This window comes from Saccopteryx leptura, chromosome 2 (genome assembly GCF_036850995.1).
Source record: "Saccopteryx leptura isolate mSacLep1 chromosome 2, mSacLep1_pri_phased_curated, whole genome shotgun sequence".
NCBI classification, from domain to species: Eukaryota; Metazoa; Chordata; class Mammalia; order Chiroptera; family Emballonuridae; genus Saccopteryx; species Saccopteryx leptura.
In genome coordinates this window covers 97,563,735-97,578,779 of record NC_089504.1, presented here as the reverse complement: position 1 = coordinate 97,578,779, position 15,045 = coordinate 97,563,735, and the positions used below count along the sequence as shown (strand labels likewise).

General features: G+C 39.2%; 2 protein-coding genes across 8 annotated transcripts in view; one reads left to right on the top strand and one right to left on the bottom strand.

Annotated features, from left to right (window-relative positions):
- Positions 1-15,045, bottom strand: part of CENPP (centromere protein P) — a 249,256-nt gene that overhangs the window by 59,344 nt on the left and 174,867 nt on the right. The gene's annotated exons all lie outside the window — the stretch shown is intronic.
- Positions 1-15,045, top strand: part of ECM2 (extracellular matrix protein 2) — a 45,461-nt gene that overhangs the window by 9,733 nt on the left and 20,683 nt on the right. For all 3 annotated transcript variants that reach the window (XM_066368372.1, XM_066368371.1, XM_066368369.1), the window contains exons 2-3: positions 11,330-11,642; positions 12,782-12,970. In XM_066368372.1, the coding sequence (XP_066224469.1) occupies positions 11,354-11,642; positions 12,782-12,970 (478 nt within the window). In that variant the 5' untranslated portion in view covers positions 11,330-11,353. The remainder of the gene's footprint in view (positions 1-11,329; positions 11,643-12,781; positions 12,971-15,045) is intronic.

The window sequence follows — 15,045 nt, the reverse complement described above, 5'->3', positions numbered from 1 at the left end:
TTCAATTTTCTTAATGACTAAGGATGTTGAGCATCTTGTCATGTGCTTATTTGCCATTTGTGTAGCATCTTTGCTAAACTGTGTTCAAAGCTTTGGACTGTTTTAAAAATTGGGTGGTTTTTCTCTTTATAATTGAGTTATAAGACTTCTTTATTCTTGATACAAGTCCTTTTAGAATATATCTTTTGCAAAACTTCTCCATTATGTGGCATGCCTTTCCTTGTTCTTAACAGTGTCTTTTAAAAAGATTTAAATTTTGATCAAGTACAATTTATTTTTTAAAATACTACATGCTCTTTATTGCTATAGTTAAGAAATCTTTGCTAAATTCAGTCACCATAAATTTTCCTGTTTTCTAAAATTTTATACATTTTGCAGTTACATTCTTTGATTTTTTGTATTTTTGTTTTATACGTGACTATGCAATTATGTTAGTATCTTGTGTTGAAATAATCACCCTTGCACCATTAAAATTGTTTTGTTACCTCTGTTGAAACCTAACTGGCTGTATTTGTTGAGCCTATTTCTATGCTCTCTACCCTGTTCCTGATCTACTTGTGTATCTTATTACCAATATCCAACTATCTTTATTTCTCTAGCTTTTAATAACTATTGAAATCAGGTACTCTTCATCCTCCATATTTGTTCTTCTTTTTTACAAAGTTGATGTGGCTATTCAATGCTTTTTGCACTTCCATATAGGTTTTAGAATCACCTTGTCAATTAAAAAAAGAAGAAAGCTTGGCCTGACCTGTGGTGGCGCAGATAAAGCGTTGACCTGGAAATGCTGAGGTCGCCAGTTCGAAAACCTGGGCTTGCCTGGTCAAGGCACATATGGGAGTTGATGCTTCCAGCTCTTCCCCCCTGTCTCTCTCTTCTCTCTCTCTCTCTCTCTCTCCCTCTCTCTCTCTCTCTCCTCTCTAAAATAAATAAATTAAAAAAAATTTTTTTTAAATCTTAAAAAAAAAAAGAAGAAAGCTTGCTGAATTTTGATTGGCTTTGTGACAAATCTATAGACTAATTTAAGGGAGGACAGAGAATTAAGAACTGAGTCAGCTGAACCAAATACACATCCTTTTTATGGGTCTCTTTGTTCATTTATCTAGCGATGCTTTATAGTTTTCAGGGCTTGACCTCATATATCTCGTCAAAGTATTGTTTGAGATTTCACATTTTTATGCTATTATAAATGGTGATGTAGTCTTAACCTCATTTTTCTGATTGTTGTTAGCATATAGAAATTTATTTTTGTATACCTATCTTATATCCTTAAACCTTGCTAAATTCTTTTAATTAATTTTAATGGGGTGATATTGATAAATCAGGGTACATATGTTCAGAGAAAACATCTCCAGGTTATTTTGACATTTGATTATGCTGCATTCCCATTACCCAAAGTCCAATTGTCTTCTGTCCCCTTCTAACTGGTTTTCTTTGTGCCCCTCCCCTCCCCCTCTCTCCCCCCCCCACCCCCAGTAACCACCACCCTCTTGTCCATGTCTCTGAGTCTCATTTTTATGTCCCACCTATGTATGGAATCATATAGTTCTTAGTTTTTTATGATTTACTTATTTCGCTCAGTATAATGTTATCACGGTCCATCCACGTTGTTGTAAATGATCCGATGTCATCATTTCTTATGGCTGAGTAGTATTCCATAGTATATATGTACCAAAGCTTTTTAATCCACTCGTCCACTGACGGACACTTGGGCTGTTTTCAGATCTTCGCTATTGTGAACAATGCTGCCATAAACATGGAGGTGCATTTCTTCTTTTGAAACAGTGCTATGGTGTTCTTGGGATATACTATTCCTAAAAGTGGGATAGCTGGGTCAAAAGGCAGTTTGATTTTTAATTTTTTGAGGAATCTCCATACTGTTTTCCACAGTGACCTTGCTAAAATCTTATTAGTTGTAGGAGAGCTTTTTTGTAGGCATCATAAAATTTTCTATATAAATAACCAAAAAATCTATGCATAAAGTCAGTTTTACTTCTTCCTTTCCAATCTCGATGTATTTTATTTCTTGGTCTTATGTTACTATATTGGCTAGCAGTAAAATGTTGACTAGAAGTGGTAAGATCAGACATCCATTTATTCCTGATCTTAAGGAAAAACACTGTATTTAACAATTAAGCAAGATGATAGCAATAAGTTTTTTTTAATATGGCAATGACCAGATTGAGATTCACAGCAAGTTAAAAGTAATGGATTTACACAGATACATCGTTATAAGCAAGTCCATAGTTTACAGTACGCTTGGTGTCACACATTCCCTAGGATTGGATAAATTTGTAATGACATATATATATCATGATACTGTTTTATGCCCTAAAAATCTCCTGTGCTCCATTTATTCATCGCTCTCCCATGGCACTAACCCCTGAAAACTACAGATTTTTTTTAATACCTTTTCCAGAATGCCATATAGTTGCAATCATAGTGTTGGCATTTTGTTAGCACTAAGTGGCTTATTTCACTTAGTAGTATTCATTTAAGGTCCTCCGTGTCTTTTCAATAATTGATAGCTTGGCCTGACCAGGCAGTGGCGCAGTGGATAGAGCTTTGGACTGGGATGTGGAAGGACCCAGATTCGAGACCCCAAGGTCACCAGCTTGAGCGTGGGCTCATCTGGCTTGAGCAAAAGCTCACTAGCTTGGACCCAGGGTCGCTAGCTCCAACAAGGGGTTACTCAGTCTGCTGAAGGCCCGCGGTCAAGGCACATATGAGAAAGCAGTCAATGAACAACTAAGAAGTCACAACGTGCAACGAAAAACTAATGATTGATGCTTCTCATCTGTCTCCATTCCTGTCCGTCTGCCTGTCTATCCCTCTGACTCTCTCTCTGTCTCTGTAAAAAAAATAAATAAATAAAAAATAATTGATAGCTTGTTTCTTTTTAACACTGAATAACATTCCATTGTCTGAATATTAGTATCCATTCACCTACTGAAGGACATCTGGCAATTGTGAATAAAGCTGCTGTAATCAGCCATGTTTAGGTCTCCATGTGGACATAAGTTTTCAACTCATTTGGGCAAACACCAAACAGCATGATTGCTGCATCATATATTAATATGTTCATTTTCCTAAAAAAACTGGCAAAATGTTTTGTACCACTCTGCATTCACATCAGCAATGAATAATAGAGCCTGTTGCTGCATGTCCTTGTCAGCACTTGTCAGTGTTTTTTATTTTTGTCATCCTATAGGTGTGTAGTATTATCTTGTTATTTTAACTTGCAATCTACTATTTTAAAAATCAGTATTTGAGATAGAAAAGTAAAAAATTTGGATAACTAAAAATTGGTCTGTTTAGTTTTACAGTTTCATCAGTACTATCTTTTTCTACTTTGAAGCTGAATTGTTCAGTGTATAGAGGTTTAGATTTGTTATATTTGCATGAAGAAAAGATCCGTTCAGCATCACACAATGGCTCTCTTTGTGTTTGGTAATATTCTTCTTCTTCATCTTATCTACTTCATCTGATATTAGTATAACCATTAATGGTTTTTTGTTTTGTTTATTTTTAATTCTCAATTACAGCTGGCATACAACATCATTTTACTTTCAGGTGTATAATATAAATAATCAGGCATTTATATAACATAAAATGATCACTCAAATAAGTCTAGTACCAACCTGACTATAATCCCTATGCTGTATTTTATATCCCTGTACTCCGTTTTTATTTTTCAATTACAGTTGACACTTATTATTATTTTATATTAGTTTCAGGTATAAAACAGTGAATAGACATTTATATATTTTATGAAGTGATTTGCCCAATAAGTCTAGCACTCACCTGGCACCATACATAGTTATTACAATATTATTGACTATAATTATTCTTTTTTCTTCTTCTTCTTCTTTTTTGTATTTTTCTGAAGCTGGAAACGGGGAGGCAGTCAGACAGATTCCCGCATGCGCCCGACAGGGATCAACCCGGCACGCCCACCAGGGGACGATGCTCTGCCCATTCGGGCGTTGCTCTGTTGCGACCAGAGCCACTCTAGCGCCTGAGGCAGAGGCCATGGAGCCATCCCCAGCGCCCGGGCCATCTTTGCTCCAATGGAGCCTTGGCTGCGGGAGGGGAAGAGAGAGACAGAGAGGAAGGAGAGGGGGAGAGGTAGAGAAGCAGATGGGCACTTCTCCTGTGTGCCCTGGCCGGGAATTGAACCCGGGACTTTCACATGCCAGGCCGACGCACTACCACTGAGCCAACCGGCCAGGGCCTATAATTATTCTTTATGCTCTATAATACATCTCATGACTATTTTGCTACTACCAATTTTTATTTCTTAATCCCTTTACCTTTTCACCCAGGTCCAACCTCGCTCCCATCTGGGATCCATGAGTTTGTTTTCTGTGTCTGTGAGTCTGCTTCTGTTCTGTTTGTTTAAATACTTTGTTTTTGAGATTCCATATAAAGGTAAAATCATAGGGTATTTGTCTTTCTCTGTCTGACTTATTTCACTTAGCATAATACCCTCTAAGTCTACTTCATGCTGTCACAAATGGTAAGATTTCATTACTTTTTATGACTGAGTAATATTCCATTGTATATATATGTACCACACCTTCTTTACCCAACTGCCTAATGATGGTCGTTCAGGTTGCTTCCTTGACTATTGTAAATAATGCTGCAGATGAAAAAAGGGGTGCATATATCTCTTCAAATTACTCTTCTGGATTACCCAGGTGAGGAATTGCTAGGTCATGAGAAGTTTCTGTTTTTAATTTTTTGGTGAAACTCCATATTGTTTTCCATAGTGACTACAAAATTTGCTATCCTACCAACAGTGCACAGGGTTCCCTTTTTTCCACTTCATCAACACTTGTTTATTTATTGATGACAGTCATTCTTATAGGTGTGAAGTGATCTCATTTTGGTTTATATTTTTGCATTTGTCTGATGATTAGTGACTTTGAGAATTTTTTTGTTTGTTTTAGTGAGTGAGTGAGAAAGACAGACAGAGAGGAAGGGAAGAGAATATTTTCATGTCTATTGGCCATGTGTATGTCCTCTTTGGAACAATATCTATTCAGATACCCTGCCCATTTTAAACTGAATTGTTTTTTTGGTGTTGTGTAAGATCTTTATAAATTTTGCATATTAACCCCTTACTGGTTGTATCATTAATGAGTGTGTTCTCTCATTCAGTAGATTGTCTTTTTTCTTTTTCTGATGGTTTCCCCTGCTGTGGAACACTTTTAAGTTTGATATAGTCTTATTTGTTTCCCTATGTTTTCTTTGTCGTAGGAGATATAACAGAAAAAATATTACTAAGAGCAATATCAGAGAGTTTACTGCTTATGTTTCCTTCTAAACGTTTTATGATTTTAGGTCTTATATTTAAGTCTTTAATCTATTTGGAGTTTATTCTTATATATAATGTAAGCAGGTAGTCTATTTGCATTATTTTGCATGTATCTGTCCAGTTTTGCTGACACTATTTATTAAATAGACTGTCTTTACCCTAGTTTATATTCTTGCCTTCTTTGTGACATTATTAATTGACCATAGAGGCATGGAATTATTTCTGGCTCAGTTTTTCTGCCAGTACCATGCTATGTATTTTGATTACTACACCTTGTAGTGTAGTTTGATATCAGGTAGCATGATACCTCTACTTTGTTCTTCTTTCTCAAGATTGCTGTGGATATTTGGGGTCTTTTGTGGTTCCATATAAGTTTTTGGATTATTTGTTGTACTTCCATAAAAAAAGCAATTGGTATTTTGATAGGGATTACATTGAATCTACAGATTGCTTTCAGTATTATGGACATTTTAACAACATTAATTCTTCCCATCTGTGAGGATGGTATGCTTCCATGTAGTTGTATCTTCTTCAGTGTCCCCTTTATACTATTTTTTTTAGTGCATATGAGAGAGATAGACAAGGACAGACAGAAAGGGAGAGAGATAGAGAAGCATCAACTCATAGTTGAGACACTTTAGTTGTTCATTGATTGTTTCTCATATGTGCCCTGACTTGGGGGCTCCAACTGAGCCAGCAACCTTGGGCTCAAGTCAGTGACCATGAGATCATGTCCATGATCCCATGTTCAAAGTGGTGAGCCCATGCTCAAGTTGGCAACCTTAGGGTTTCAAACCTGAGCCGTCAGCATCTCAGGTCAACACCCTATCCTGCGCAACCTCCTGGTCAGTCATCTTCGTGAATGTCTTATAATTTGATGAGTAAAGATCTTTTATATCCTCAGTTAAATTTATACCTGTGTGTATGTGTGTGTATTTTTTTTTTATTTTTTTTTTACAGAAAGAGAGAGTCAGAGAGAGGGATAGACAGGGACAGACAAACAGGAATGGAGAGATGAGAAGCATCAACCATTAGTTTTTCGTTGCACATTGCAACACCTTAATTGTTCTTTGATTGCTTTCTCATATGTGCCTTGACCACAGGCCTTCAGCAGACCAAGTAACCCCTTGCTCGAGCCAGTGACCTTGGGTTCAAGCTGGTGGGCTTTTGCTCAAACCAGATGAGCCCACGCTCAAGCTGGCGACCTTGGGGTCTCGAACCTGGGTCCTCGGCATCCCAGTCCAATGCTCTATCCACTGCGCCACCAACTGGTCAGGCCCTACGTATATTTTTAATGCAATGTAAATATGATTGATTTCTGCAACTATGTCCGGTACCTGCTGAGACCACCCTTTAGGTGGGCCACCTGTGGAGCTAGTCATATGGTGCTCTGTTGTAGTCTGGAGCCAGACACTGTGTGTTGTTTCTGGGGCCTCTTGTGAAGTGTTCCAGTGCAGGCCAGTGTCAGCTGCTGCCTGTGACTAGCCTGGGGCTGTGTTAGAAGCTACAAAGTGATCTGTGTGTGGCTTGTAGCTGCTTGTGCTGGACCTGGAGACATGTGGGAGAGGCCACACTGCATACCAAGGCTGGTTTCCACTAGTACCAACCCTGGTGCAGCTCAGCTAGAGACACAAGGAACCCTCAGGCCTGCTGCTGCCTTCCAGCTTCCTGTGAAGCTCAGCCCCTGGAGAAGTCTTGGGTGGTAACTGAGTTGGGTGAGTCAGGTCTCAAGGAGCCACCAGGGTGGGGCAAGTGGTGTTTTTCACATTAAGCAGATTCAGATTTGGCACCAGTGCTGAGCCCTAGGCTAATCAGCAAAAGGCAAGACCAGAAGCTCTCCACTTAAGGTCTGTGGACCTCTAGGAGTTTTTAAAGAAAGACTAGTGCAGGCCAAGTACAGCTTCCTGCTGCTGAAAGACCCTGGGGCAGTGCCCCAGTTGGGTAGGATCCAGTCTCGTGGAGTTGTTAGGGGGGAGGGAGTGGTGTCACCAGGCTAATGCAGATTCAGATTAGGCTGTGAGGGGCGTGTTCAGCAAAGGAAAGATGGTGTTCCCCATTACCATCCACTGGCTGTGTGAGAGGAGGGCTCAACAGAGAGACAAGAGTAGCTGTTCCTCCAGCACTTGCTGTTAAACCACACAAATCAGTATTTCCCTGTGTGTTTCTGGCATCTTCTGAGCTGCTGTCCCTCAAACCACACAAATCAATATTTCCCTGTGTTTCTGGCACCTTCTGAGCTGCTGTCCCTGTGCTGGAGTGTGGAGTTGAGTCTGTGCATAGGCCCATTAAGTGGACACAAGGTTTTTTAGTAGCCTTGCATTTCACCTGACAAATGGTATTCCCACTGATTCCACTGCCAGATGTTATGTGGGCTCTTCTAAGCACTGGTGGTCCAGGCCGAGGCACCTGGTGTGGGGATGGGACCCCTTGCTCCTCAGTGGGTGACCTTGCAACTGAGATGTCTCTTCCAGTTCTCACCTGCCACCTTTAGGTGTGGGACCAGCCCATTTGGTGTCTTTGCCCCTCCTAGCTCCACAGTCTTGAAGAGGCTTCTTCTTTATATTCAAAATTATAGGATTTCTGTTTAGCTATTTTTGAAATGGTTCTCCAGGTTGATTGTTCTATAATTCAGTTGTGCTCATAGGAGGAAGAGAGCAAAGTGTTTACCTACTCTGTCATCTTGATTGGAATTTCCACTTTTGCTTAGTTTACCATGGTATATATTTTCCATCCTTTTAACTTTAACCCATTTGTATCTTTTATTTAGCATTAGCTTCTTATAGGCAGCATATTATTGGGTCCTGCTTTTTAAAAGCTCAGTCTGGCAGTCTCTGCATTTTAATTGTAGCATTTAATCAATTTGCATTTAATATAATTTACATATGAGATATTTTGAATAATTTGTTTTTTATTATTCCAGTTTATCTCCTTATTTGGTTTATTAGCTGTAACTCTTTTTGTTTAGTGGTTACCTTAGGACACATAATATGCATCTTTAACTTACTTACTTGAAGGTACAGTTTACCTTCAAGTGATAGTATTCTACTTTGCTTATAGTACAAGGTCCTTACAACATGTATTTAATTTTCTACTTCTGCCTCTTTGCTTCTGTTGTTATATATTTTACCTCTACTTATGTTATAAACACCCCAAATACCATATTCTTGTATTAATTAATGCAATTTTTAAGGAGTTGAGTATAAATAGTCAATTATGTTTTCTTTCGCTTTTTCTGTGTGTGTATGTGACAGAGATACAGATAGGGACAGACAGGAAGGGAGAGAGAAGCATCAATTCTTCATTGTGGCTCCTTAGTTGTTCACTGATTGCTTTCTCACATGTGCCTTGACCACAGGGCTATAGCAGAGCGAGTGACCCTTGCTCAAGCCAGTGACCTTGGGTTCAACCAGCGACCTTGAGCTTCAAGCCAGTGACCTTTGGGCTCAAGCCAGTTACCTTGGGGTCATGTCTATGATCCCATGCTCAAGCCAGTGATCCCGCTCAAGCTGATGAGCCTATGCTCAAGCTGGCGACCTCAGAGTTTCAAACCTGGGCCCTCTGTGTCCCAGTCTGATGCTCTATCCACTGCACCACCACCTAGTCAGGCTTCTTTTTCTTTCTTGAACACATTGCTCCACTGTCTTCTGGCTTGTACTGTATCTGATGCCTTTATCCATAACTTTATGTCTTTTTCTCTGGTTGCTTTTAAGACTTTTGTCTTTATCACTGGTTTTAGGGAAATTTGAAATGATAAATATTTAGTGTAATGTTTTTCATATTTCTTATGTTTGGAGTTCACTGAGCTTGCACATGTGGGTTTATCATTTTCATCAAGCTTAGAAAATGACTGCTCTTTCTTTATATATAAATATTTATGTGCCCCCTAGTTCTTTGGGTATTGAAATTAGACATATACTGACCTGCTTGAAGTTTGTATTAGTCTTGTGTGTGTGTGTGTGTGTGTGTGTGTGTGTGTGTGTGCGTGCGAGCATTTCCTTATAAATAATTTCTATGACTGTTTTCAAGTTCACTTTTTTTTCTGTAATGTCTAATGTGCTATTCTTTCCTTTTAGTATAGTTTTATTTTTTACATTGTAGTTTTCATCTTTTAAAGTCTGATTTGGATCTTTTAAATATCTTTCCTCTACCTTCTTGAACATATGGAATGTAGTTATAATAACTTTTAATAACATACTTAGTAATCATGTCAGTTGTACCATTTCTGGATTGGTATCAATAGATTGATTTTTCTCATCATTATGGGTCAGCTCTTCCTGCTTGTGTGCCGGGCAAATTTTTGCTGGACTCTAAAACACTGTAAGGTAGTCTGGGACATGCTTAAATTACTGCATATAGTTGTGATCCTTTCAGAAAGGCTTGTTGCTCAGTTCTTTAAATGGATCACAGTAGCCATTATTGCAGTGTGAACTGTTTCCTCTGCTGAGCCAGTATCCCGAGACCTCTGCCTGATGCCCTGTGAAGTACAGGTTTTCGACTATAACAGGTGGGCACATGAACACTGCCCAGGCTTTTTCAAGCCCCAGGGATATTTCCTTTGTGGTCGTTGTTTCTGCAGTGTCAGGTGGTTTACTCATACAAATGTGCTAAGCAGTATGAGGTCTCTGGAAGGCTTTCTCTATAGCTCTCACCTTTCAGTACTCTGCCCTACAAAATCTTGCCCCTTTGGCGCCTCCAGACCCCCAGGTTTGTCTTTTAACTGAAGGCGACTGTGGACTCAGCTGGGTCCCCTCCCTGGGCTGCAGCCTGGAAAGAAACTCTCTCTCAGTAGTAAGCAGGGTTTCACCTTGGATCTTGTCCCCTCACTCAGGGATCTCTGTCTTCTGATTTTCCATGTCTAATGTCTAAAAATGTTGTTTTAGCCTGACCGATGGTGGTGCAGTGGATAAAGCCTTGACTTGGACTGCTGAGGTTGTGAGTTCAAAACCCTGGGCTTGCCTGGTCTAGGCACATACAGGAAGCAACACGAGTTGATGCCCCCCCACACACACACACACTTCTCTCTCTCTCTCTCCTCTCTCTAAAATGAATAAATAAAATCTAAAAATAAAATAAAAGTTATTTTATGTACCTTGCCCAAATTTAAGTTATTTTAGGTGAGAAGTTATATCTGGTCTGTCTCTCCACCTTGGCTGAAAGTAGAAATCAGATATGATTGCTAAAATTGGTATAATAATAGCTCATAGACTCTTTAGAAAATGACAGTGAACCAACTTTCAGTTTCTCCAGGAGTCACAACTTCATGAGGCCACTCTAGTCACTAGTTGCCCAACTGGCAAGAATGTTGGCAAGGTGCCAAGTCGAACCCATTGCCTATTTTAGTAGGTAGAGTTTTACTGGCATACAGCCATGCTCGTCTATGTATATATTGTCTGTTTTTGTGTTGCAAGGGACAAGCAGAGTAGTTGTGACAGATAACATATGACCTGTAAAGCCTCAAATATTTACTATCTGGTCCTTTATAGAAAAAGTCTTCTCTGCCTGGTCTAGAGATAACGATAGTAAAAATTCTTTGATGTTGATAGAAAAATTCCAATGTGGGCAGCAACACCTGCCCTGCCCTGCCCTCCACAGAGCCCGGTTCCAAGGGCTGTTCTGGATAACTGCCCGTGTCAGGGAGGGCCTGCCCCAGAGGCTCTGGGTCCAGCTCCACTCACCTGCATGTAGCTCCTTAGTGCTAACCTAGGAACCGCCGCTGCCTACTAAGAGGCCGTGCCTCTCATGCCCTCCCCCAGAGGGTCCTTCACCAGTCAACACTTTCTTGCTTTATTCACATTTTATGGGATTGTTCACCTGGTTTGAAATAATAAAATGTAGAAAGAAAAATTCCAAACTCTGATTTGTCAGTAATACTGCAGAATAGAACACATAGATCATATGTATTATTTCTCAAAAACTTGCTACTGAGGCATATAGGCAACCATCACTCAGTTTTCAGAGGTAAAAGTTTGGTCACTATGAACTTGAATATTCTGTTTATTCTCATTCTAGTAAGTGGACGGTGAAGAAGCAAGCATGAAGTTTGCAGGTTTGTTTTGTTTTCTTCTGCTTATCATTTCTCAAATTGACTTTGGACAAAATGATGAAACTCCCAGGAAGCAAAGGAGGAAGATGCATCACAGAAGACTGAAGAAAAGCTCTTCACCTAACCACAGAGCCGACAGACAGCTCAGAGCTCAGCCAACAACTGTGGCGACACCCGCAGCAACACTCCCCAGGGTTAACGCGGAACACAGCACAGAGGAGAAGTTTGAATCCTTTCTAAGTGTTCTTGGAGTAGAATCAAGCTATAATGTACTACCAGGTAAGAAAGCAGTACTGGAGAGAGGGAGAGAAAAAGAACCTCCATGAAGATAATTTTTTTAAAATTCAACTAATCTTTTGATTTAATCTATGAAGATAAATTTTCATTTAATTTAAAAAATCATTCATAGAATGCACTTATAAAATTATTGGAAAACAAAGAAAGTTATCCTACAACTATACTTATAAAACCATAGTTATACTTTGTTTTATTTCTAGCCTGTTTACTACTATGCCATGTATTTTAAACAGCTGTAATCATAACAGAGATAATATACACATAAATCTGTAAACTGCTTTTTCACTTATATCATCTAGGGTATAGAAATAAGTGATTCAGATGATTTTATGAACATATGGCTATTAAATATTTTCAATCAAAAAGTTTTCAACAAAAAATGGAGTTACGCTATTTTATCTTATATAGGCTAAATTACTGAATTTTTAAAGGTTGAAAAGATCGGAAATTCTGCCAAATGGTTCAACCACCGCTTTTAAGAACGATTATTTAATGGTCCACATTTTTGCAGAAAAGGCTGTCAGAATTTTGACAGAATATAGTACATTTATATTCAGGAAAAAATTACGTGAATCTATGTTTTCTCCAAAGGAGAAATTGGGTGGGTGGGATTAGTCTACTGCAAGTATTCAAATGAGAGTTGGGTAGGGCTTGAACGGGACTATCACAGTGGTGAGGGAAAGTATGGAACAAATGTGAGAGCTCATATGGGGGTAGAATTTGGAGACAATGGCTCATCAGATGAAGAGTTATTAGGAATGATGTAGGGTCAGAAGAAAAATACTCCCTCTAATATTTGCATCAGCTGTCTAATGCTCTGCTTAGTTGACACACTTATCCACATATCCAGTGATGGATAACTTAGCCACCCTGACAGATACAGGACAAAAGTGCAGTTCAGAGTCAAGTGACCATGAGGAGGTCACTGTCAGAATCTGAGAGAGGCTGAGAGTAGAGCAGGTGAAAAGCATTTCATTTATTAGCTTTGTTTACTCTAAGCATGAACACACAGAGTGTTATTCTTCTGTGGTTCTAAGAGGTTGACTTCACATTGTGCTCACTGCCATTCACAGGTGCTGGTAACCACGCAAGGAATTTAAATGTCACCTGTTCTCTCCTAGGAAAGGAGGGTCGCTGTTTCGTAAATGGGATGACCATGTACAACAAAGCTGTGTGGTCTCCGGAGCCCTGCACTACCTGCCTCTGCTCCAATGGAAGAGTGCTCTGTGATGAAACTGTGTGCTATCCTCAGAAGTGCCCCCAAACAGTCATCCCTGAAGGAGAATGCTGCCCTGTCTGCTCTGATACCGGTATAAATATTTAGCCAAAAAAAAATGTCATGTGCAATTTAGTTCTTAACTTCCACTTGTTTTTATTTTGTTACTTACCTTAAGTCTCAAATTATGATAAACCTGTTATCAGAGTACTTACAATACTGGCACAATTATGATAAATATAGAAATTACTTGGGAAAATAATGGTAGGGAACAGAAATAAAAGAGCTTGGTGGCACGGCTCTAGCTCGAGCAGCATGAGTAAACATGGACCAGAGGCCGTTCTGCATTTGACTCTCAGCTTTAGAAATGTAGCGACAGAATTTACACAGCCTGAGTTGTCAGTATGCAGAGTTCTGCTTAGTTCCTTACATGCATTACCTCACTGATCCAACTCAGTGTGGGTACAATAATTATCCCAAATGAAGATAAAGAACTCATGGTGAACAAAGCAAGGAATGGTTTACATCTAAGAGAATAAAGCTCAACTCTCCAATCTTCTTGGAGTGGTGGCTTTCTCTGTGGCACTGCTGCGCACAAGATCACACACACTATGGGGTTTTGTTGGCTGCTCACTGTGCCCTTATCCTATGAGGCTCAGAGCTGATGGAGTAGACAATCCTCAGGAGGGAGGCCCAGGTCTCCTCCCAGAAAAGCCAAGCCAATGACTTATGAAATAAACAAACACATGTCAATAAAAAGGTAAAGAGCCTGACCAGCTGGTGGCACAGTGGATAGAGCATTGAACTGGGACACAGAAGACCCAGGTTCAAAACCCCAAGGTCACTGGCTTGAGCGTGGGCTCATCCAGCTTGAATGTGGGCTCATCAACCTGAGTGCAGGATCATAGACATGACTCCATGGTTGCTGGCTTGAGCAAGGGGTCCCTTGCTCTGCTGTAGCCCCCCATCAAGGCACATATAAGAAAGTAATCAATGAACAACTAAGGTGCCACAACGAAGAATTGATGCTTCTCATCTCTATCTATTTCTATCTGCCTGTTCCTATCTGTCCCTCTCCCTATCTCTCTCTTTCTCTCTCTCTCTCTCTCTCTCTCTCTCTCTCTCACACACACACACACACACACACACACACATACACACACACAAAGATTGGGATGGTTTCTCCTGTCTATGACCAAGTATGATCACAGGGCAAATATCTACAAGTCTCCTGCTGGGAAGAACTTTAAAATATTAGGAATTGTATTTTGGTAGAGAATACCAATTAGTTTACTAAGGTATTATAATTTTTAAAATGTTAAAAAATTAAAGTGTTTAATAAAATTTAACTCTTTGGCGGTAAAACACAAGGTTTATAAAGGAAAGATTGAGACATTTTCAAACATATTTCAAAGGACTTGGGTTAGTCTTAAAAGGCTATGGTTATTTTGAAAATATAAACTTGGATATACAGGAAGGATTTTAAATGTTTCAATACGATAGCTTTAGTTTCCTTCTGCTAATTTTTTTCCTACTCTTCTGTTGTAGTTCTGCCAGAGAGGTGGAAAAAATAATTCAAAGGCTTTTTAATATATACTGAATTGAAATCTCAAGTAATCCTTCAAATAACTATATTTTCTGAGTTCTTTTTGGGGCAATTTATATATAGTATTAAATAAAAGCAGGGAGATTATTAAGTAAATTTATATATTTTGTTGAAAGAAAATCCACACACTGAGCTCACTGCTTCCTAAAACTCTTCATCCTGAGGGTGAGTCTGATGGATACTCTTACTTATGTCTTCCCCACTTTAGCCAAAGATATTAAGTGCTAATAGCAAATGTAGATGAACTTTCTGCTATCTACAGGGGGAGGCAAAAATAGGTTTAGAGTTGGGAGTTGTATTATTATTTATGTATTATGTATTGTCTTTATTTAGATAAGCAACTGTAAACCTACTTTTGTCCACCTCACTATATCTGCTCTCATCATCATAGAATAATAAAAGGTACCCTCATGCATATATCTAGGTTAATTAGGTCCAAGATGTTTTCTGTAAGACTAAAGAAGAGTCTGGGAGAAAAACAGAACTTTCTATCAAAGGATGCTTTTAGATTCATGGAGCTGAAAGCAAATTGAACAACAACAGAAAATCTATAAACAGAAGCC